Genomic DNA, 24,614 nt, shown 5'->3' on the forward strand with positions numbered 1-24,614 from the left:
TTCCAGATTTTTGTGAGCCGTTGGCAAGCATTTCAAATTAAAGGAAAAATAAACACTTTTCCTTGGGTTACACCTCAGCTAAATATAGCAAGATGAGCTGTTTGGGGAGCGTATTCAATACTCAACATGCAAAATTATATGTCAACCAGCTTGGTCCCGGCTTTGGAGGTCAAGGAACTGTCACATGGGGTTAGGCCTGCTCATTCGCTTATGGGATACAAATGCGACTCATGGCTTTCTCTGTGGTTTCCCAAAGGACAGGATCTGCAGGCTTACAAGGAACACTTCATTTGTTTCTCTCCTCAGGCTCAGTCCTGAGGGAGAAGAAGACAACGCATAGCTGGTCCCTCCAGAAGCAAGGAAGCAGGACAGACAGACTAGTGGCAAAACCAAGCAGGTAACCTGAAGGGACGGAGGATTAAACGGCAGTGGGGCAGCTTCTGGAGTGCACATCAGAAGGTTCCGAACAAAGGAAAGAAATGCCGGGAGCAGTTTGGCAAGGCTTCAAGGATAATGGGTGGAAGTGGGCGCTGGGGACAATGGACGTCTGAAATGAAGCCAGAGAAAGAACAAGATCCTAATGATCAGAGCCACTTCGTCTTCTTGCCTGTTTTTCTGTTTAATGGGGCACGGATGGCTTGAGTACCTACTGTGGGCTCAGTTCTACTCTGACCACTAGGGACAGAGAGCAGAGATGCCCTAAAGATGAGGATGAACCTGAGCTTAAGACCCAGGCAGACTGCTGTGAATCTTGTCTCTCTCGCTTACTAATTCTATGACCTTGAAGAAGTTTCTTAACCGCTCAATGCCTCAGTTTCTGTGTCTGTAAAATGGGAAGAGCAATTAAATCATTCATATTGGTTTATTGTGAGATTAACAAAGAGTATCTGTGGAAACCACACCGCACAGCGTCTGCCACACAGTAAGTACTTCACAAATGACAGCAATCACCGTGTTTGCGTGGGAATTCTCTGACAGAAGAATACAGAAGATGCACTGATGACCCGAAGGGGTGAACTATTTTCCGTCTCTTCCTTCTACTTATTGCCCTCACGGCACTCACTGCAATTTGAAATTAGGTTCCCAGATGCTTATTGGTTCTACATAGTCTCTTCCCAGCCCCAACCTGGTTGCAGGGGACAGGAAAGCAGAGAGTTTATCTGCTGTGTTCACCTTGACCTCCCCATGTTCCTTAGCGCCGAAGCATTTACATTTGACCCTTGAACAACCCAGGTTTGAACTGCACGAGTGCATTGATACATGATTTCCCCCCCAGTAAATACTGTCAGCCCTTCATATCGATGGGTTTCGAATCTGCAGGCTCCCAAGCAGCATTTTCTGTTTGCTATTGTAAGCCCACCGTTGGAATGCAAAAATACTGTTTTATGTCCACTGTTGGTTGGACTGGCGGATGTATAGGGCTGACTGGAGAGTCAAAAGTTGTACACAGACTCTCAGCTTCCTGGGGGTCTGCCATTCCTAATGCTGAACGTGTTCAAGGGTCAACTACATTTGGTAAGAAAGAATCACATCATTGAGCATTCACGTGTGGCTTCTAAAATATCCTAGGATGGTGTTTCGTCTAATTTTTTTGCAACAATCTTATGGATTGTTACTATCATTGTCCTTGATTATAAAAAATGAGGGGACTGAGGTACAAACAGGTCCAGTCACTTGCTCAAGTTTCCAGGGCAAGTATGTGGTGGAACCAAGGTTGAAATGCGTACCAGGCTGGTACTATAACCTGTGCCCACAGCCACAGTGAGAGGCAGAGCTGTGGAACCTTGGACTTAACCAATGGGTGTGAAAGAAGGTTCACAGGGGAGGAGACAAGCTAATTGGACAGAAGGATGAGCAGGACATTCCAGATAAACAAGGAACAAAAGCATACATTTGTGGAATGAGATTGTAACTTCAGAAAGATCATATGTAGCTAATTAATTGTGTGTGTGTGTGTGTGTGTGTGTGTTGTGTTGGATACAGACAGAGAATCAGACGTGGAGACATGGGGGGTGGGGTGGTGCAGAGAGAGACAGAGAACTCCTTAGCTCTGTGATGCCTACTAAGGAGTTCGGATGTTTTCCTACGTGCAGCAGGGAAACACTGAAGGGAATACGTGGGACGTGATCAATTTCCCTTTTCTACAGTGAACATTCTGATCGGACGAATCCCAGTCAGAAGTGAATTGGGAATCTGGGGGCAGGAACACGGGTTTGGAGACTTGTGGAGTAAGAGGGTTGAGAAAAAAACATAGACCAAGCATTATAAAGTCTTGGGTGTTTCTGAATTTGCATTAGCTATTAACAAGAAGGAATATTTCCAATTATAACGTGGGATAGTCTGAAAGAATTAGTAAATGAAAAACTTAACTTTAGCCCTGGCTGGGGTAGCTCAGTGGATTGAGTGCGAGCCTGAGAACCACATGATCTCAGTTCGATTCCCAGTCAGGGCACATGCCTGGGTTGCAGGCCAGTTTTCAGCAGGGGACTCACAAAAGGCAACCGTACATTGATATTTCTCTCCTTCTCTCCTTCCCTTCCCCTCTAAAGATAAATAAATAAAAATCTTAAAAAAAAGCTTAACTTCATTCAGAGAGGGGTTCCCTAAATGGATTTTTGAGCTTTTCCTTTTTTCGATCAATATTGGGCTTCGCACACCTGCTAGGTGTTACTTTGATTCTTGTGCTGAAACAGCCGGGTAAACACAAACCCAGGCAGGCACTAAGCTCTTGGAAAGGTCTCTAGTGTAGGGATTTAAACACAGGGAACCATTAGGTTTTGCAGTGGTCATCATTCCAAAGCATAAATCACGCCAAATTTATTTGAAATCCTGTCTTTGGAAGGTTGTGTGTTTTGACAAACCTTGCAGCAAATCTGCTCCAGCTTTCGGATTTGTCGTGAAACCTGAAACCAAGCACGCTGGCCTGCCTCAGGGTCTTCTCCAGTGAGTTCCAGCAGCCTCAGCACAGTGCCTCCCTCAGCTGATCCTGGCAAGCCCCGGGGTTGTGTTGGACTGCCCTGGACCTTTGGGTGGACTCTGCAAACGCTTTGGTCAATCATGGAAAGGGACCAAGGAGGACAGTGATTTGGGGGCATCTCTATGCCTGAGTATTCTTAAGAGTGGAAATTGCAGAATTAGCAATACCTTATCCCCAGTTGGCTAGTGACTTGGTGATACCCCCAGCCGTGAGTGGGGCAGAAAGTTAATTAATCTGCTTATTGGAAAGAAGAAATGTCTCATTTGCATGCATTTACATTCAGGTCTTGCATGCTTCTTGCTTTTGGTGGTCTTTGCTTTTTCTCCTTAATACTACTGACCTAGCTAGGTATTAGCTCAATACATTTCCATTTTCTGTGTCTGAGCCTTGTTTAGGGGTATGGATCTGGTTATCATTGGCCCCAGCAGAATCCGATGGCTATACAGATAATTTCATTCTCTACAGAGATTCTTTTCCCTCCCGTGGGCAGTTTTCTTCCCGTTACCATATAGCACATTTGGGAAAACATTTATATACTTGACCAATCTTGGAAAATAAAGACCCAACTCCACCAGAGTTGGACATGTTGTTTGGGGATGAGCCATTCAACTATTTGTAATTTTGCACTGAACCGAATTTTCCATGGTCAGTTTTGTGGAAGTTTTCTTCTTGCTTTTTCTCTCTTATTGGGAGGTCTGCTATTGGGGATTTTTTTTTTCATCCTCCTGGGGAAAAAAAAGTCCATTGCTCCATGAGTGTACCTCAGGCATTCCACATTACCAATCATTGTTTTCACTTGAAAATGTTTAGGCAACTTGAATCCAAGACCCCTTAAACCTGCTTGAAGGAAGCCTTGGAGGAGGGGTGGGGCCAAGAAGAGGAAGGGTGATTTGGGAGGGGTGGGAGTGAGGAGGGCTTGTAAGGCAAAGCTAGGACCAGCTCTTGGAGCACCAGTAAGTAGAAACACAACTACAGGGGGAGGTTAGTGCAGAGGGAAGTCTTCACTTGTGAGTGAATCACCAGCTCACGCGTGGGGGACCGCAGGGGGGTGCGTGTTTCTGTGTGTTGTAGCAGTCACATTCTGATGCCTTGCAACAGTGTGGCTGTCAGGGGTGAGTGGCTCAGGCAGCCCCCTGAACCACCTATATGCTAACAAGCTCGGCAATCAGATTGTGAAGGGTCCTGGCTGGAGGAAAAAAATTAAAACCAAACCTTAGACCTCTGTCAGACCGTGAGGAGAATTGTATTTTTGAACTAGTCTACAGCGTGGACAGGAAGTGACCTCTCCACAAACTGCTTCTTTAAAAACAAGCAGTGGTGCCTGAAGCTATCCGGCTCCTCTCCCTCCCTCCCTCCCTCCCTCCTTCCTTCCTTCCCTCCCTCCCTCCCTCCTCCCGGAGCTCTTGCTAGCTCCCTCTCCCTGCTCGCCCTCCCTCCCTGCCTCCCTCCTTCCTCCACCCGCCCTCCCTCCTCCCCTGGCTCCGCTCCTCTCCAGCTCGCTATAGAGGGCTCCGGGAGCAGATCGAAGCCAGTGTGCTCAGCCTGCCTGCCTGCCTTGCCTGCCGCTGTGTGTGTGTGTGAGCGCGTGTGCGTGCGTCTACTTTGTACTGCGAAGAACGCAGCCCATGTGCTCTGCATGGACGTTACTGACACTCTGTTGAGCTTGATTTTCGACAAGCAGGCAAGATGTCCAGCACGCCCCATGACCCCTTCTATTCTTCTCCTTTCGGCCCATTTTATAGGAGACATACACCATACATGGTACAGCCAGAGTACCGAATCTACGAGATGAACAAGAGACTGCAGTCTCGCACAGAGGTAAGTACTTCAACCTTGGGCTTGTGTGCTCCTGTGTCTTTTTTATGAAATGGTGCACGGGGTTTTCCCAGGGTGGCCGGCTGAATTCTGTGGGAAGTGTCCCACTTGATACTACCACGTATGTGGAAATGAGCGCCAGGGTGAATCCACTAGTTTGAACGCTGGGTTTCCAAGCACAGCAACTCTTGGAGCTGGGCAGTTTCTGCTGGAATCTGGAAATAGACAACCCAGCACTTGACTCGATCGCTGGGTCCCCAGAAATGCTGCTGTCCCAGAACTCTGGGGTTTGCAGGCTCTGGGTCAGTCCCGTGAGCGTGTCTTGAGATATAATTCCAAGGGATTTGGTGATCATTTGCATCTGGCAAAATAATTTTTAACAAATTCCAGAGGAAGTCAGCCTGGACCTGCATTCATTTTTTAAAGTCGTCCAAATTGAAATGGAGGGGGCAGAGGAGGGTACCCTGTGTACTTTTCAGAACTAGCCTGGAGTGGGAGGGGGCACATGTTTATAGATTGCCTTGTTAAATTCAGAACCCAGTTGCTTGGGGCACGGGGGTTCTTGACTCTGTCCTGTCCGAGATGGGAGTGTCTCCTGAGGGCTCTACCTTCCCCAGGAGCTGACTCAACATTCAAGCCAACTTGAGTTTTTGCATATTTGTGATTTTCTGCCTGGAGAGAGGGAGCCTCATTCTCCCGGGTGGGCAACTCTGGGAGCCGAGAGAACAGCACTTTCAGAACTTTCTAAATGCAAAACTCCGGGCTGCCTCCTGCAATTTAAATATTTAATGCCAGTCGACTTTTCTTCTGTGCTGGCTCAGCTGGCAGGTCCTGCTCCTCCTGAGCAGTCCCTTTGCCTGGAAGTTGGGGCTTTGTGTTGAAGTGTTGTGAGAAGGAGTTTGTTATAGGTGCAGCAAAGTTACTTTAGGAAGTAAAAATCACTGGGGGTTCCCTCTTCTCTGTAAAGACCAAATACCCGGAGTGTGCATGCAACGAGCTTTCAGAGAATAGCTCTGGTGGAATGTGAGATTGGAGACTGACTCTCAGCTCTGGAAGGGAATCCAGCAAAGGTCCTGTGGTAAAACAAGACACACTAGCACGAACTGTCAAGAGAACCCTGGAGGCTCCCTGGCGTTGCCTGTATTTAATACAGCGAGCAAGATGTGACCTGCTTTCTGATTGGCCCACTGCTGCACAAGGACTGATGTTTTTGGTTTTTTTAAACTAGGTTGTCTTTATCACTGCTGTGTTCTTCATATGTTAATACCTCCTAGATGCTAATTGTGAATGATGGAACTGTCGCTTTCCCTGGAAGTCAGTAGCTTTGCAGAAGTATAAACTGTTTTGCTTAGAGTGGCGAGTTTTTGGCAGGAAGTGACATTTGTGTGTGTTGTTTTGTGTGTAGTTGTGTGTTACAGTTTGTGTAGTTCATGCAGACCTGGCAACTGGGTGTTGGAATCCTAAACTGTTGGCTCTCGTCGCCTGCTTTCAGAATTAGGATTAAACATGTCTTCAGGTTCATGCACACATTAATTGCCATATAAATTTGGGGCAAAACATGTCTTAGAGTCATGACCAGTTGAAAAAGAGACCAGGAGCCATTATGGCTCAATTCTTGAAGAGCAACAACAGGATTTAAAAATAACCTGTGTCCCCTTCACATTTTGGAAAGTTTTGGGGGAGCTGCAGAATGAGGCTGTTTCTCCTGTCCTCCTTGGTTAGGGCGGAAGGCGGGTTCCTCTGGTGTCCGTGTCCCCTGGTGCCCCTTACTGACCACTTGGCCGGGGCGGAGCTGGCAGCTCTGTCTGGGAGACTCCTCCATCCAGCCTCATCCGAACCTTCAGGGTATACCAGGGTCCCCACTTTTATTTCACATGTGAGAGAAAACCTTCGAAAAGCCCTCCATTTATGGTATGTTTAAAAAAAAGTCACATCATTACCTTTTTATTTATTTATTTATTTATTGAGAGCTCAGCTCAGGTATTCCTAACCTTTGCATTGTGGGTATTACTTTTAAAGATTTCCTCTTGAGTTAAAAAAAAAAAAAAAACTGCTTCATAACTCAAGAACCTGGAGAGGGAAGTTTGCTATGATGAGTCTTGAAAACTGACATAAACCTCTCTGGCTGGGACAGAAAAGCGCTCTGAACTCTTTCTTCTTTTGGTGTGTTCCAGAGTCAACCTTGAGCATTTACCCCCTATAATTAAGATCTTTTCTTTAATTGATCAAGTAATGACTGATACTTCCTTTTTCTTGGCCAAGCAGTAAGTAATGTCAGAACCCAAGGCCATCCATTTTTTTCATTGTATATGCAAAAAGGAGAGAATCACATGATCGCCCCTAAGGTATTTAAATATTCACATTAAATTTGAATTATGGTTTGTGATTGGAAAAAATATTTAGAAACAAATAACTTTTCATGAAAAAGTTACACTTTTGTGCCTTTCCCAGAGATGATTATTTATGATAGAGTTGTTCTGACCCAGGGAGAGATTGGTCAGGATAAAATACAGTAATATGCAGCAAGGGTTACCAATTTATTCACACACAAAATCAAATAGATTGTTGAGCAATTACACTGAGAATTTAACCAATGCATCCAACCATTTTTGGGAAAGAGAGACTCGACCTCTCTCCTCTCTCTCCCGGCTCCGGGTCCTGTGTTACCTTCTATTGTTTCCTTGGCTCAATACCAGCCCCACACGCACACATGGGGAATGTTCTCAACTCCCCAGTCCCTTTGAACATGGGCTTGGCTAGAAAGGCATGTAGCTCGTCCTTTTGTGATGAATAAATTGTAATCAAGTCCAGAGAAATTTCCTGGCACCTTCCTTCTTTATGGAAAGGAAAGAAAGTTGAGAAGAACCCTGGTGTTTCTCTGCTCCCCTTTCATTGCGGACCCCCAGGGCATTCTCTCCTGGGGATTTATGCATGTCTTCCAGTGAAGTCAAATCAAAGCCCTTCAGAGGCTGGGTAGTTTGAGTTTAAAGAGCATTAGACTGGGCATTAATCTTGTTTCGAATTTGTTTCTGTCATTTACTAACTGGTTGGTATGGATCTTGGTTCCTCATCTGCAAATTTCCTGCAATGCCCAGGAGTTAAAAAAGTGATGCCACCCAGTCCCCGGTTTGCTTTTCTTGGGTGCGAGAACGTATTGTGAACTAGAATAAGGAGCACAGACATGGGTTCTCTGCTCCTGGTATTTAGTTCAAAATCATAAACGGTCCTCAAACAATCTGGGTAATGACGGTGGAAATGTTGAAGACAGAGGCCCTGCCAGTCTTGTTGAAAGCTAGCCCTTGGAGCAAGGAGTTCCTGGGGCCAAGTCAGTGCTCAGTAAACATTTAACTAGCCCATGGGTCCATGATGGAATACATGCAAGGGGAGAGAGAGTCTGAGAACTCTGGTGTTGAAATTATTAGCACCTTGCCCGAGAAACACAAGTGCGATGTCCTTGGGGGTGTGGCAACTCCCGAAGCTGCCATTGGCATCTGCTTCCCACTCCCCTGAAAGTGCCCCCCACATTCTCTGCACCTATTTTATCATGAGGTCATTTAGATCCCTAGTCTTCGTGGCAAAAGAAAGCAAGGGTCTAAGAGATTAAGAACCTCAACTCTTTTTAAAGGAATATGGATGGATCGCAAAGTAAACAAAAACAAAAACGAAGTTTTAAATGCTGTCGGCAGTTCTGGCAAATAGAATGTCTTTGCCACATCAGAATCTCAGTGGAATTTCATAAAGAAATGGGTGGGTGTTTGCCCCCTTTTTAAATGAAGTTAAGAGAGATGCTGAAATTTGTGTCACGCTGTTGGTCACCGCAATTCCCAGTCAGCGGGAAGGCATTTGCTTTTCTGTTGCATGTGCCACCGTGAATTGACCTAGTGTCTTTCCAAATTCGAGCACTAGAATGGGCTTGCTGAGCCGAATGTACCTCGGAAGAACACAACCACGCAGTTGCATAGTTGAATCCTGCACACCAGAGCACCTCAGATAGGATACAAAAATGTGTTCCACAGAGTTCAGAATTTGTTTTGTAAAGAGTTTCAAAAATAACAGAAACTGTTTTTTTTTCATTTCCTGAGGTTTGTGCTATGAGATGAAAATATAGGGAAAATAGGGGCACACCATAGGGACCTTCGTAGTGAAGGGGTTTAACTAATAATGTTGGATCGTTACAGAATTTAAAAACTTTAATCAAGTAAAGTTATAAACATCCTGTTGTTGACAACTTTCCTGTGCCATTTCCTCATTCAAATGATAAAAAATGTCTCCATTTTAGTGAAGATGTTTTTAAGTATATTTTCTCATGTTGTCAGGATGCTCATTTGAATAAAATACGCAAACGTCAGAGAAGGGTGGGTTCCATCTGTGTTTCTTCCCTCCTGGGAGTTTTTTTTCTTTTATCAGTATTACATGCCTCACTCCAGAAGAGAAAACTGATTGCAATTGGAAGCTGCACACACCAGGATTTTATTAGAATTACAGTTTTTAGTTTTACAGGGTTTAATAGGAACGTTAACAATGGCTGAAGACCTTGGAATTTAAACTTGCTGCTTTTCACCCCTTCTCAGCTCAATTCTCAAACTCCCTGGGGACAATGTGGAAGGGGGTGGGGGTTCCCAGTCTTTTCTTCAGGCTTCATTTTTACATAGTTCAGTCCCACGGTTTCCAGTTGTAACATCATGTTTATTCATGGAATGGCTCAGGATCATTGATGTTCAGATGGAGTCTAGTTACAACGAGGTTAGGTATTTTGGATGGGGGGGGGGGAAATGAAAAATGCTTTGTGATAACTTGGAAATTTTTTCCCGTAGAAATTTAGAAAGAAAAATGTTGCTGCTACTCTGAGGCATATGAATGATTTTCAGTTCAGTGCTAAACACAGAACTTTCCCAGTTTTTTGAAGGGGGTCGGTAAGGGGTGGGGGGAGGGGGGTGGCAGTGGTAAGGAGAGCTATTTTGAAAATGTTAAATGAAACCAAAAGTGCAGTTTTAAAAATGAGAACTTGCAAACTCTTATTTTTCAAGATCTCCACTTGGCCTCAGAAAACACCCTGCAGGACTCTTGTGTGGATTTTATTTTCCTGAGGTCTTTTTTTTTCTTTCCATTTTCTTTCTATGGGAACTGTTTTTAATTAAAAATTGCTGCAAACTAACTATTCGTAGGAGGCCACAGAGGGAGAAGAAAACCCCCTCAACTCACATTCAACACAGATTCTTATCTGCCTAAAATCAATGCACAGTTACATTTCTCCCTTTTTGGTGTGTAAATTATGATATAGGATACAAAGCAGTATGCATTTTTTACACATTTAGCTTTTTGTTTGGGTTTCAGAAAGAAATTAATTTAAATTGTATGGAGAACAGGGCTATAAATCTCCTTTTATTACATTTGTCCACATTAACTCATTTTTCACAAGGAACACAGACTGCCCCCTTTCTGAACAAGGAAACAAAACATAAAAACAAACAATCTCGAACATTCAACTGTATATACACATTGTCAAGGACAAGATTCATAAACTTTCTTATTTGGATTTGATTGGTGGGTCTCAAAACATAATTGAGCTGGGAAAACAATCTCTGAAAGTATCAGACAACAGAGCTTTAAAAATACAAAAATATTCTACTGATGGAGATAGTACGTGTGCCTTTGTTATTTTCTGACCAAGATAACTGTTGCTTTCTCCCTCCCTCCCTCCCTCCCTCCCTCCCTCCCTCCTTTCTTTCTTTCTTTCTTTCTTTCTTTCTTTCTTTCTTTCTTTCTTTCTTTCTCTCTTTCTCTCTTTCTCTCTTTCTCTCTTTCTTTCTCTTTCTCTCTTTCTCTTTCTTCCCCTTTCTCCCTTCTTTCCCTCTTCCTTTCTCTTTCTTTTCTTTTTTATTAGTTTGATCCTAGGTTTTTAAAAAATAATAAATTCTAGCAGCATGCAGCTGAACATGGGCAATTATTAACATTTAAAACAAAATTCCGTCATTCTTCAAGAATTCGCATACTTCTGGCAACGACTGTACCAGAGCCTGAAAATACAGAGCTGATGGAGGCATTTCCTGTCATCCGGAAGCTTACAATCTGGTAATGAAGGGAGATGTATGAACCCACTCTCACGAGGCAGGTGAACGCACGACAGATGAATGCACAGGGCGGTGTGGGTGTATTAGGGGCACGTACTGAAAGGTGTACACATTTCTGAAAGGTAGTCACAGTGACAACACCAGTATCTGTGCAGTGTTCCTGTCTGCTGGTCACAATGCTGAGCGCTTTCTCCAGGTCAGCTCATGTAACCCTCATAATCGCCGCCCGAGACAGGTACTAGTAACACATGCATCTTTACTGATGAGACAGGGTGGAGCAAGTCGTCCCAGGTCACACAGACGGGAGTTTTGTTTTAGGGGTTGTGCTGGTAACTACTCTGCTATAGCACCTCTCTTGAGATAAGAAATACCAGCTAGGATTCTAGTTTCGCGTGTGGAAATTTATTAGGTGAATACATTCATTTTTTTCCCCTAGGATAGGTTTACTTTGGCAGTGGCCGGAAAGTTGACCCCAACCACCGAACTTGATTAGACTATTTGTCTCTCAAATGTCTCATTTCCAAAGGAACCATGTAAAATTCCAAAGGATGGAGCCAGAGTAAAAAAAAAAGAACCCAATCACACTCCCTGTTGAATAATGAATATCTTTTCTATTCCTTGAAGTGGCATTATCTGAAGACTCCCTGGAATTGCAATGGAATATTATGCATCGTCATCTAAAAGTTTAATTATTTTACTTAGAAAATACTTAGGTTTCCGTCAGTGCTGGGCTCTTCTCAGGCGAGTGCTGGGGAAGATAGTCTTTTCATCGTTTTAAGCAGTAGTGGAAAGGCGAGAGAAACGATTTCATTCCTGCTGATGCCACGCCCTTCACATGTAAGTGCCAGGAGATTAAATTGGAGTTAGAATTTGGACCAGTGTTGGCTTCCTTTGTGGGCAATCCGTTGGGCATCTTGGGGAAGGCAAAGGCACAGAGGGAAAAGAACGGCCCCAGCCTGCTCTGGCTCCCACTCTCCGAAGAGGCAGCCCCACCAACAGCCAGCGTGCGGCTCCACGTGTCTTCTTGGAGGCGACATTTCCTTCTCACCCTCTAGTAGCGACCTGAGAGGCCTTTGCATATAAACGCCTGCTGATTATTGGAGAGAAGATGGACCTCCTCAACTGATGTGCCCACCAGGCCCAAGATGCACGCGTTCTGGCTCCCCTCCTGCAGGTCAGGAACCAAAGGCACGTGGACAGGCCATCCCAGCAGCCGCGTCTTCTCACGCCCCACGCCAGGTGCTCCCCTAGAGCCAGATGGAGGCGGCCCCACCCTGTAGGAGGCCCTGAATGCCACGCTCAACCCTCTCTTCACTCCCACTTTGACCAGCCTGAGTTGAAGTCTTAGTCTTCTGATTAAAAACTGAACAGCTGGAGTGAAAGATTTGGCAGACCCCCGTTTACGCCCTCTGTTCTCCACAAGCAGCCAGGTGGTAGTTTTGAAGAACAGAGCACATAATGTCACTCTCTAGCTTCCCCTTCGACCTGGAACGTGATTCAAACTCTTCTGTAGCTTCTTTAAAAATCGTATTTTATTGTTTGTGCTATTAGCATGTTCTCTGTCCTCTTCCCCTTTGCCCGCCTCCACCCAGCCCCATCCCTCAGGCAGTCCCCACACCATTGTCCTGGCCATGGGTAATGCATATCTGTGCTATGGCTACTCCTTCCCTTTCTTTCATCCTGGCCTCTGACCCCTCCCACAGCTGTTGTCTGTTCCAGGTGTCTATGTTTCTGTCTTCGCTGTAGCTTTAAGGCTCTATCGATCCGTCTTCCTGATGGTCCAGCCTTTTCTCCTGCCAGGTTTTCACGAGACTCCAGCCACAGGGGGTTTGCTGTGGGTCCATGAACTTGCCCAGTTCATTCACCTCGCAACACCTTTGCCCTCAGGGCTAGCATGGACACACGGATTCCTCTATAATAACCCATATACGTATGGAGAGCTCTGATTTGCACTGGAATGTAGCATGCTGTTGGCTTTATTTGCAGGTAATCAAAAATCTCAAAAAAAATAAAGGCGATGAGGCTGAGCTCCGGCACTTAGTAGTTCCTCTAGGGGTCAACGTAAATGTCCCCGTTCCAGAGAGCCTTTCTTCCTTGATCTACCCGATGAAAATCAGCCCCCTACCTACTCACCTTCTATAGCACGCCCTGATCGTTTCCGTGACAGCAATCATAGCCCCTGATATTTTCTTGCTGGTAGTTTATTTCTCAAGTGTCTGCTTGTCCTCCTTAGAAGGCAAGCTGCAGGAAGGCGGGGACCAGCTTTGTCTTGTTCGGGCTGCCTCCCAGGGCCCCACAGCGCATAGTTGATATGCCAAATGTATCTGTTGGATAAAGCAAATTAAGTTGTACCCGCACGGTCCGGATTGGCAGTGGGATCTGCCTTGAGTCTTACCAATAATTACTTACACTTACAGTTGGAAGAGAACCTGTGAGCTGGGTAGCCAGGTGAGGGTTCCCTGGTAGGATGCTCGGCCGGACCTGCCGCAAAAGGAAGCCGAAAAGGGGGGTTTCTGCTGCCGAGGGAGGGTTGACCTGAGGATCTTGCCCTCTGCATGTTACAAATCTGTTGGGAATCTCTGAGTTCTGATTAAAAATACAATTTGTGAGCTCATTCTAGTGTTTTTTTTTTTTCTCATTTGATATTTCCACTACTCCTTCTTCTTTGGATCTGTCCACCTGGGGGCCCACAGCCATGAATTATGATATGAATGATACTACCTTACATTTCCGTGGGCACTTTGCATTTTAGGATAGTGCTCTCAGGACCGTAACTTAGCTTATTTGAAGTGATTTGCACAACAAAATATGGGGAGTTATATTAGTATATGATGTTGTGGTCCGTAACGACCTTGTGTTTGTTAATTGCATGGTGGTGGTGGCGGGAACATGAGAGAGAGAGCGGCTTGCTCCAATCAGACTCTGTCTGTGTGTGTTCTGGTTGGCAAATACACACAATTTTTTTCCACCCGTGTTTTCTCCTTTGGAGCAAAAAGAGTGATGTGCCCAGAATGTAAAGATCTGAACTGAAGTGGGACCTACAGTAAGTGAAAATTTGGGTCCAAGTCCTGGCTTTGCCTCTTGGTTGCTACATGATCTCAGGGAAGTTTCTTAACTTTCCGCACATTCGTTTTCTCAGCCCAAGTCTTAGGTCGGCAGCGAACGGCTAATGCACGGGCAACGCCCTGTGTGCAGCAAGGGCCGCCGCCGCTGTGCCGCGAGCTGCGGTGATTATGCGGTTCTCGTTCTCCACCACGTCGCCGGCGAATTAGCGAAAGGAATGCAAAACTTTGCCTGATTTCTTAAAAATGTCTTTAAAAATATTTTTACATGCCCTGCAGTTGCATATTCGATTTAATAAATCAAACTCACAATGGCCCGCTATAGGGCTTGTGAGTTGGATGTTCTCATAATACACGATGATGCCATCGGGGCTTTCCACCTTTATCCGGTTGTGTTGACACAAGGTCATACACCTTCCTGTGGCCATGGTCTCCCCCAAAGTCCAGATCATAATGACCTCAGACACGTGTGGTTTATGGTGAGGAATTGACCCATATACGGCACACGTGCATGCCATTCTTTTGGGGAAAATCTGCATTCACTGTTGGCCTCATGTAAGAACTCAGTGGAGACAGCCGCACGTTGAAATGTCCCCCGCTCCAGTGCCTGTGCGGGGCCATGGGAAAGGGGCCCTGCGGCGTGCAGGGGAGCGCACACCTGCTGGCCTTGACTGGCCACTTTGTCTAAAGAGGCGCCCTTCCCTGTGCAGCCCAGCACGGACTTCTCCCAGGGAGCCGTGTCCGCACTGATTGGAAGCCTGAATGCCCGCTGCGTGTCCGGACCGATAACAGCCCCGCCAGTTGATCGGCTGTGACGCCGTGTGGCTTACTCTTTCACACAGTGGACACGCGTGTAGGCAGAGCAACTGATGGGCTGAACGGGCGTGTGGCAGCTTTGAGGCCAGAGGCATCAGGCTGCTGGGTAGCAAAGCTACCTGCCTCTAAGGGGCTGATTTGTTCCATTTATGTCCATGTAGGGCCTCCTTGGTTTTCCAAATCGAGTTCTTTCAATTACACGTACCTTCTCGTACTTCATTTTACTGACCAGGTCACCTGAGATTTTTATTGCGAGTTCCACATTAATAATAATTTTTAATCAGCCTTTCTAGAGAATGACCTGACATAGTTCAAACATTAAATTGTTTTCATGCACATGCACATACTATTTTGGAGAGGGCAGCGCTTGCCAAACTTTGCTTCCTGACATCAGCCGGTCTTGGGACTCATTAGGGTTTCATGTGCAGACTGGGTTGGGCATAAGACTAAAGCTGAAATAAAGTGAAAGTACTAACCAAGGCTGCCCATGTAGCAGGGCACACCCACAGCACTTTTCTTAGGCCTCATAATTTTAGCCCTGTGCCCCTGCAGTTGGCTGAAACTTCTTGCTTGAAATTGAAATGAAGAAGTTGGTGCATAGCCCCTGCTTTCAAAAGGTCCCAGTGGAGAACATCGGATGGAAACTGCCACTCCCACATCAGCTGACTCCTAGGATTTCAGGGTTGGAATAGACATCTAGTCCTGGGGAGGTCATCTAGCCCGAGCCCCTGGTTTTGGAAACAGAGACATCGAACCCCGGGGGTGTACCCGGCTACACAGTGCTGCTGATACAGAAGGGGTGTTGGGTTTTTAAAATGGGAGCACTGGTTGCCAAGGTAATAACCAGGAACTGGCCAAACTTAACACTCGTACCAACCACGAATTTGTACTTCAGTCTCACAAAAACTTTCATGCTTCAAACCCCGTTTTCCATTGGCAGTTTTCCGATTGCCTCGGATGGTATCAGTTTTTAGTATCGTGCTGTTGATGTTGAGACCACGTCACTAACCTTCATTGTTTTCAAATTCATGATTACTTCCCTTGCCAATTTATGTAACATAAACTTTCATATGCTTTAAGTATATTTCTGACCTTTAAAACATGGCACATTTTCAATATAGAGTACTTGTTAATACAATAATGTACAAAGAGGTAAGTACAAATTGTCTTTAATTCTATGTAAAAAAATCTTCTGTTAACATTTTAGTGTGTAAATCTAGGCACAGGAAGATATACATCAATGTTTCCATGCTTAGGAACTTATTGAGCATCCTTTCGACTGGCTCTTTTAACTAAAATTATGAGTATTTCACCATGTTCTCAAAATGTAATTTTGAGTTACCTGAATTATTTACACATCTGTTTATATTTTAAAAATGAACAACATACAAAACCAGTAGCATGGCATGTAGCAAGTTAATTTATGATGCCATTTGAAGGCTCTAGTTTCCATTCCAGGGGAGAAGTGGTGTCTCATAAAGGGGACTGTGTGTTGAGCCCTATGCAGTGGTATCTCATTTTTCCTACTGGATCGAAGAGATCCTTGGGGTCAGGTCCTATCTTACTGCTGTCACGAAGGATCGTGACAATGGACACTCTCTGTGGCCTGTAGCAGTGGTTTTTCTTAAAGGCACATTTATTTCACAGAGGCAGCCATTTTGGGACCAGATTCTGAGTTATTGCTGTTTTCACATGGGAAGTGTGCGTTTTATAAGTGAGCCTCACACACAGCCGATCCCGTCGCAGGGCAGCCATGAGGTGCAGGAAGACTGGCCCCTACCACAGCAGAGGCATTAAATGGTTACCTTCCAGAGTCACGCAGACTTATTTCTTTACTTCCTAGTCGTGTGAGCTTGGGTAAGTTGATTTACCCCTCTGTGCCTGGGCTGCCCTCACGGAAAATGTGCACATAACGCCGTAATCTATGTCCTCGGGTTTTTATGAGGATCGAGGGCGGGAATTCTTATAAAGTGATTAGCATAGTGCCTACACTCCTAAGTTTCACTATTATTTTTATGACTTGTTTAGTGGCCATCGAACATCTACCGGATGTGGTGTTACCGGCCTTGAGCTGAAGGGGGCAGCACCCCTGTGTTGAAAGAGCCTCGTAAGAGCACACATTAAGGGGTTTGTGGGGCAGGAGGATCTTGAGGGATGAGTGGGAGTTTGAAGTTTGGGAAGGGTGGCATGTGTTTGGCAGAAGGAATAATGGCACATGCCAAGAAATTGAGGCTTGAAAGGTGGTGTTCTGTTTGAGGGAGGGTGAGGATTAGGGTCTGGGGTGGGTATATGATGGCATGGACACACGTGTAGAGTGGGATTGGTGAGTAGGAGGTCAACCCGGAGAGGAAGTAGGGAGCAGATTGTGAAGGCTTTGGTCCTTAACATTTAGAGACTATGGAACTTTAGCCCAGTGAGTACACACAGGGCTCTGGTGTGATGATTTAGTTTCTCTTAGCTTGGGTTTCCTCATCTGGAAAATGATACAACAGAAGCCCTCACCTCATAGGGGTGTTTTAAAACATTCAATGAGATAAGTCCTTTAAAGCCGTTGGACTGGTACCTGGTCCATGCAGCTCACTACCATATTGTAGGATTCTTTTTTAAAAAGTATTTCATTTCTTTATTTTAGAGAGATGGGGAGGGGAGGAGAAAGATAGGGAGCGAAACATCAATGTGTGGCTGCCTCTAACACACCGCCTATTGGGGACCTGGCCCTCAGCTCAGGCATATGCCCTGATTGGGAATTGAACCAGCGACCCTTTGGTTTGCAAGCCAGCACTCAATCCACTGAGCCATACCAGCCAGGACAATCAACATGAGATTCCACTGTTGGGCAAAGGGAACTGATGAAGGGTATTTTGTTTGTTTGTTTTGCCTGGGCACTGAAACCATTCGCTCTGCCTTTGAGCAAGATCACTCTGGTCACTTTGTGGAGGGTGGGCTGGCAGTCTGTCTCGGGGCATGTTTGTCTGCAGAGAGGAAGAAATCCGTGGACGGGAGATGCACAAAGGAAAAATTACACACACTTACTGGCTGACTGAGCTATTTTTAGCTTACTACGTCTGAAGCAAAGAATGGATTTCCATGGCATTTTTTTAAAAGATGCAAAATTACCATAAACCAAGTTTCTGTAAGTTGCCCAGGGTCACTTTATTTGTCCACCAGGTATGGTTCATGAAGATGTTAGTGGTCATTTTAGGGGGTGGGTCCCCTGGGTCTCCAGCCCAGACAGAATTGGGAAACTGGAGGGATGTGCTATGGCTTCTGGGAGAACTCCTGCAGCCGACAGGCAGCCAGCCTGGCACGTGGACCCCCAGTGCCACAGTAGCAAGTCAAGTGAAAAGGCTGAGTTGGGAGAGAGATGATGGAGGGGTTGTGCTCCTACCCCATCTGGCACATGTAGCATGAGTCTCTGGGCCTCGGTTTCCACAGGCGGAGAATGGGAACAATACCATGTTAATAGCGGAGAAACCTTTTGAGCAGTAAATGAGTCCATGGAGGGAAATTGCCAAGACCAGGTGGCTCTTCCCTTCTGTATGTGACACGCTCAGGCCCACAGATTTTTGTTCATTTTTGTGATGTTTCCTGAACTCTTCTCGCACCTCCCTCCCTCCATCCCTCCCTCCCCAACTTGAGCCTGGGGCCTTGGAGAAATTTTCCTGAGCCTATTTCCTCTTCTGATGTCTCTGGATTAGATGAAACGCGAACAAGGTGCTTTCGTCGGCTCCAGAGTCTCTGGTTCCCATAAGGTGAACTGTTGTTTCTGTTTTCAGCTTCACATTAAAAATAAAGTCCAGGTAGATCACGTGCTACCTACTGGCTCCATCCAGCCGCCTGCTCTTTCTCTCCCTCCTTCCCTGGTGAAGGGATCTTGCTGAGTCACAGCGTCTTGCTTTTATACAAAACGTGGCTGGAGCTGGAGAACCATTCCTGCCTCCTGAAGCTCTGTGCCCCATTGTCTTAAAACCTGCCCATGAAAGAAGGCCCCAGATTGTTTTTTCCTCGCATTAGAGAGGAACCTCAGCATGCAAATGCAGGATATATTAAAATTACAGAGTTCAGTGGGGGCACCATATGGTGAGGTTTTTTTTTGAAGAAAGGTTAAAATGTGTCTTAACCAAGATTAGAAAATAAGCTTAAGGTGTTAGGTTATTCCAAAAAATCTGTTAATGCTCGTTGGCTAAATGCATTAAACTGCTTTGAAGTGATCGCTTGTGTGCACTATTTTTTAAAGCTGCTTTGCTGGAATGGTGATTTAAATCTATTTTTTTCCAGACTCAAAACTTTGCATTTGTCTGTTGAAAAAAAAACACCACTGTATTCGAAACAAATAAACATTAAAACATAGTTTATTATATTTCCAGGCATTTGTCTGAAAGGAAAATATGTCAAGACATTTATAGTTTGAAACCGAAGTCTCTGCCTTAATTCACTGCATTGTATTTCCAAGGAGCCCAACCGTATGTAATATTACCAGGTCTCTGGGGAGCTCCTTGAAGGGTTACCAGATACTGTGGGTATAATGAGAGAACGGGGGGAGGTGGGGAGAGAACGGATGGGGAATGGTTTCCAGTCCTAATTCTCTATTTCCTGTGATTTTTTTTTTTAATGGAGGCAAGGGAAAAGGAGAGAAGAAAGAACTCTGCTGTTACTTTTATTAAGGCTTTGATTTTAAAAACCATTTAAGAAGTAGCATTCACTTGGCACCCTGTGGTGTCCACGAAGGGATGCACTGGCTCATTCATCCCTCGGTAACCCACTGAGTTTTGGGGCTGTGTGCTCCGTGGTGGAGGATGACAAGAGAGCCTTGCCCTCAGGGTGCCCACAGCCTAGTGGGAAAGATAGCCAGCTGAACAAGCACTTATGGCAAAGGGTGACGAGTGCTCTGATGGAGTAGACCGGGCTGTGGATGACATTGAAGATGGAGAGTACCCCAGCAGAGATTGGGGTATTGAGACACACAGACATACATGTGCACACTCACACTCTAAGTTACTTATGTTACAAAGTTGTGACCCAAATATTTCTAGTGTTTTTAATCTAGGGCACTGCTAACTTTTTGATGATGATGCATATCTGGTGATTTTTAGAGCGATTAAGCTGCTTAAATATCCAAAACCAGTGAGACAAAGCCGAACAGCATTGATACCCAGTGATGGCTGCCTCCTGGTCCTGTAGCCTATCATCATCGGAAGTCTGGGCCAGGTGAAAGAAACTGGCTACTCCTCTAAGCCTACTTAAAAGCCAAGATATGGCCAAAATAATCTTTTTCCCCCTAGTGTACCTAGGAGGTGAAGAGTAATTTTTGTGAAGCTTCTGGATTGTTACTTAGTGAAAAACATCCTCCTACTGCAACTATTGCTTTTAACTAGATAATATTGAAAGAAGTTTAGGAAGCAAACAGATCATGCAAAGCCTTGAATAGTTAGAAATCCATAAAACTGAAGACAGGGGACTGGATGAGAGGAAAAGAAAGCAGAATCTCAAACTCAAGAGCAGAACCAGTGATAATCATACTGCGCATTTACTGAGTGTTTGCTGCACGCCAGTCTCATTCGTCGGTGCCTTACATCATTGTCTCCATTAAGCCACACACCAGTGTGGTGAGCATCAGTATTATTGCCATTTTTCAGATGAGGAAACTGAGGCTGAGAAAGGCTTAGTGATTAGCCCAGGGCTTCACAAGGGCCACCATGCAAGGGTCACCATGGCTTGAGCATGAGTGTGCCCAAGTTTAGAGCTGATTTTCACATCTTGATTCTACTGACTCCCTGGGCTCTGCCCTATTTTACAGCTGGTTAAACTGTAAGGCATGGCCGAAGCCTTCTCATTGGTTTCTGACTTGGTCTTCGGTTCCTCAATGGGAACCAGCATGTGCACACTGAGAATTGTGTGTACATGGAGAATTCACTGTGAATGTCACATCACTGTGGCCTTCTTGAGCTCAGGAGTCATGCCTGGTTGAGTCGTGCCTGGTTTGTCTTTGGTTGAGCAATGCAGAACACAGGGCCAGGTGCAGGAGAGATGCTCTCCAGGAGCTATACAAACCCATGGCCCATAGGCCGCATGAGGCTCAGGATGGCTGTGAATGTGGCCCAACACAAAATCATAAATTTACTTAAAACGTTTTTTTTGCTCATCAGTTTTTGTTAGTGTTTGTGTATTTAGTATGTGGCCCAAGACAACTCTTCTTCTTCTAGTGTGGCCCAGAGGCACCAAAAGGTTGGACACCCCTGCTAGAACTTGCTTGACTGAGTGAAGAATAGGAGAAAAGTAGCAGGTCTAGAAGCATACACTCTACTAACTGTAAGCTCCACAAGGACAAGTACGGTGTCTATCTTCCTTGGCACAGCAGCCCACGGGACATCATCTGTGTGAAATGGTAAAAGGTACTCCATCTGGGGGTGCCTACAGGCTTTTTGTGCAAAAGGAAGGCTTTCTGGTCTTCCTGGCAGACATGAGCCCTGCAGGACTTGGCAAAGTGTTTTGGACGTCAGCCCTCTTCTCCTGTCCCCTTGGCCAGCTGCCTTTTTGCAGTGTGGAAACTACCCAACCATCCAAGGAGGCCTGTTTTTATTTAATTTAGTCATCCAGACTCTAACAAAGGACCTGGAATTTGATTGACACTCATTAACTATCTACTGAACACATGAAGAATAAATTGTGTCCTGTCGTTAGAACGTAATGACTACAATGGCGTGTTTGGGCCGTGTGTCAAGGAACATGCAGTTGAATTGGTTCTACAAGGGATTATGGGACTTGGATTTGTTGTGGAGACAAAGGAGGGCATCCTGTTGGAGGAAACAAAGGCCTGAGATGCCACCAAACACACAGGTCTGGGACAGGAGTAGCATGTGGTTGGCTGACCTCTCTGCTCAAAGGAGGCTGCAGGTGTGAAGAGAGTTGCGTACCTGATGGAGGCGCTGTTCTCATTTTATTCTATGCTTGGGCGTAGAATACAATGTAAATGGAATTTCACAGAGTTGTCATATTGGCTTCCCATTTCTTGGGGGACATGTCCCTTCTCTACTCCCTGTGTATCAGTCAGTGTTCTTCAGAGAAATAGAACCAATAAGAGATGTATGTACCTAGGAAGAGATTCATGAGAAGGTATTAGCTCACATAGTTATGGAGGTTGGGAATCCCGTGATGTACAGTCTGTAAGCTGGAGAAGAGACCTAGGAAAGTGGATGGTGTAGCTTGAAGGCCTGAGAGCCAGAGGGCCCACGGTCTAAACTCTAGTCGGGAGGAGAAGATCGATGTCCCAGCTTATCAACGGGCAGGATTAATTCAACTTTCCTTCCCTTTTTCTTCTATTCAGGCCCTCAACCAACTGGCTGGTGCCTACCGCATTAAGGAGGGCCATCTACTTTTCTCACTTCAGCAATTTAAATGCTAATCTCTTCTGGGAACACTTTCCAAGACACACCCAGAAATAATGTTTAAAGAGAATGTGGGCATCCCATGGCCCAGGCTGGTTGACATTATAAAATTAACCATCACATCCTTCCCTGCCCAAATTCTGCCTTCTCAGGTGCGAGAGGATGGTGTTGGCAGTCCTCAAATGCTTGGTTGAGGAGTTTGGATATGACTTTATAGCAATAGAGAACCATCATATGTTTTGGAGTAGATCCATTAAAATCCTATTTGTTCCTTCATTACATGCATGTATGTTGCATAGAGCTGGTGTTTAACATACAATGGTTCTTAAAAACAGACATGGGCCTTTCTTGTTGGACACCAACAGCCAAGCAACCAATTTGATTGCGGTGTGATTATACAGCAGTGAAATAATCATGCTAATTAATATGCAGTTATAATGGATCAAATTTTCACTATACAACACCGTGTAATAGGTGCACCAGAGTCTAGCATGTTTCTGTAAAGCTGGTGGGAGCTGCACTTGGGCAAGGCTTTCTTGAGGAAGTGAATTTTAGTCGAGATTTAAAGAACAAATGGGATTTAATTAGAAAACATGGGGCATGGGCTGCCAAGGTTGCTTTCTAAAAGAGAAGCAGAGTGCAAAGGCCATGTGGTAGGTGGGGGCCAGGCTGTCTGGAGTGCGGAGAGCAGAGAGGGGTTGAGGGAAGATGCAATCTGAGGCTGAAGGTCCATGTTGGGGCCAGATTGTGTTTGACTGTGGACAGTCCATAGTAAGGATTTTGGCTTTTAAAACAACTATCTTAAGAGCAATGGAAAGTGTGTGCCTTTTGGTAGAGCTTTGAAAGAGGGTATATCATGAAATGGGCATTTTGAAACTATGACCCAGGCTGCTGAGTGGAGAGTGATTTGGGAGGAGTTAATAGGAGAGGCAGGAAGACAAGTTAGAGAAGGATGTTAACAGTTTTCCAGCTGAAAGATGACAATGAATTGGGTCAACCTGGAGGCCATCGCGGGGCAGATAAGCGTGGATAGGACTAGCGGTTGGCTATGAACTGACCATAGAGGATGTTGGGTAGGAGAGGTCTCCAGCCTCACTCTAGGGTTACTAGAATAGGAGGAGGGACTTTTCTTAGGCTTCATCTCTATCCATGCATGTCAACAGCATGTACCTGTGTTCTCAAGCCCCAAATCAATATATAGCTTAATGATGTTCACTCAACCTGCTTCCCAGAATCCACGTGACTGGCTGTACCAGCATCCCGTGTGTCCATCAGCTCTGTCGAACTCCTGCTGCATCTTCCCTGAGCTGTGCCCTTCCCACGCCCGTTCCCCTGGCTGACTTGGATTAGCTTCCACTCTCATACCTTCATGACTTACCAGTTTGTTCAACAGGCTTTTTATCTTTTTAAAGCAAGGATTGATTCAGAGTTCCTTCTCTTCCCTGTTTTTGAGTCTCAATTAGTTCTGTTTTCTCTTGTTTATTAGTGGTCCTGTTTTCTTCCCAGTGCCTCTGGTTTTTGAAAAGCTCTTGTGGTTTTCTTCAGCCCATTTACCATTTTGCTGTCCTGTCTTCCTTTTTCCCAGAAGCCTTGAGTATGGCATTATAGTTTTCTTCATCTCTTCATCCCCTCCCCCCTTCCTCAGGTATAGACCCTTCACTGCTGTAAGATTGTTTAGCAGTGTCTGACACAACATAGAAGCTCAATAAATATTGGTTAAATTTATTCCTTTTATTGACCAGGCAGACTTTGATGAAGACACTTAAAATGCTCCTTGTACACCCTCTCTTTTTTATCAGTATAGTGTATCAGTATGTGTACAGCCTCCTGAGTTCGTGCTCTCCCTAGGAAGACTCATAAAATAATTTATTTCTCTGTGGTTCTAGACCAGTGTGGTAGATGTTCACCCAAGCCTCTGTGAATACCCTCAGAAGTGCTGGCTGTTCACCATAAACGTCTGTCAGTCCAATCAGTTCTTATCGAGACTTCCACTTTCTCAGTGATTCTCTAGGTAATTTTTTATAATTTTGCATAATGATTATGAGTCTCAGGTTCTATATTTGTTAAGTGATGTCATAGGGAACCAAAGAAATGTAGGGACATGTGGAGAGTATGCATTTATTGCACCTTTGGGAACTGTGCTAGAACCCAAATATGCAAAGGTGACTCAGACTGGGAACAGTAGGGACCAGAGGACAATAGTTGCAATGAATCTGTCGAAGCTCCTGTTAGAAGCCAAAGGAGTAGAAGCAGCCCCTCGTGTGGGGTTGTTTCCTTCTTCAAGTCCTGTCTGTGTCATGCTTCTCTTTCACCAGGTTACCATTAAAGGTAAAACGAGGTAAGAGATTAAGAGCATTTTGAGTAAATAAAATTACTTTGAAAATTCCACATTGGGGTTTTACCACTGAATCAGTGGTTACAAGTCTTAAACAACGGAGAGGGTATTTAGTTAGCAGGAGGAGATTTTTAAGGATCAATGGAAGTAGTT

The 24,614-nt window shown here is 45.2% G+C and overlaps 1 protein-coding gene across 11 annotated transcripts in view; it reads left to right on the forward strand.

The window, feature by feature from the left end:
* The first annotated feature begins 4,437 nt into the window (after positions 1–4,437).
* Positions 4,438–24,614, forward strand: part of LDB2 (LIM domain binding 2) — a 337,216-nt gene continuing 317,039 nt past the window's right edge. For 6 of the 11 annotated variants that reach the window (XM_037045457.1, XM_037045442.1, XM_037045466.1 and 3 more), the window contains exon 1: positions 4,439–4,795. In XM_037045457.1, coding sequence (XP_036901352.1) covers positions 4,664–4,795 — 132 coding nt within the window. In that variant the 5' untranslated portion in view covers positions 4,439–4,663. Of the gene's footprint in view, positions 4,796–24,614 lie in introns of all 11 variants that reach the window. The other 5 variants (XM_037045429.1, XM_037045436.1, XM_037045432.1 and 2 more) reach the window with 2 other exon arrangements.

Source organism: Sturnira hondurensis, unplaced genomic scaffold (genome assembly GCF_014824575.4).
Source record: "Sturnira hondurensis isolate 20B ecotype Veracruz unplaced genomic scaffold, ASM1482457v3 Scaffold0000780, whole genome shotgun sequence".
NCBI lineage: Eukaryota > Metazoa > Chordata > Mammalia > Chiroptera > Phyllostomidae > Sturnira > Sturnira hondurensis.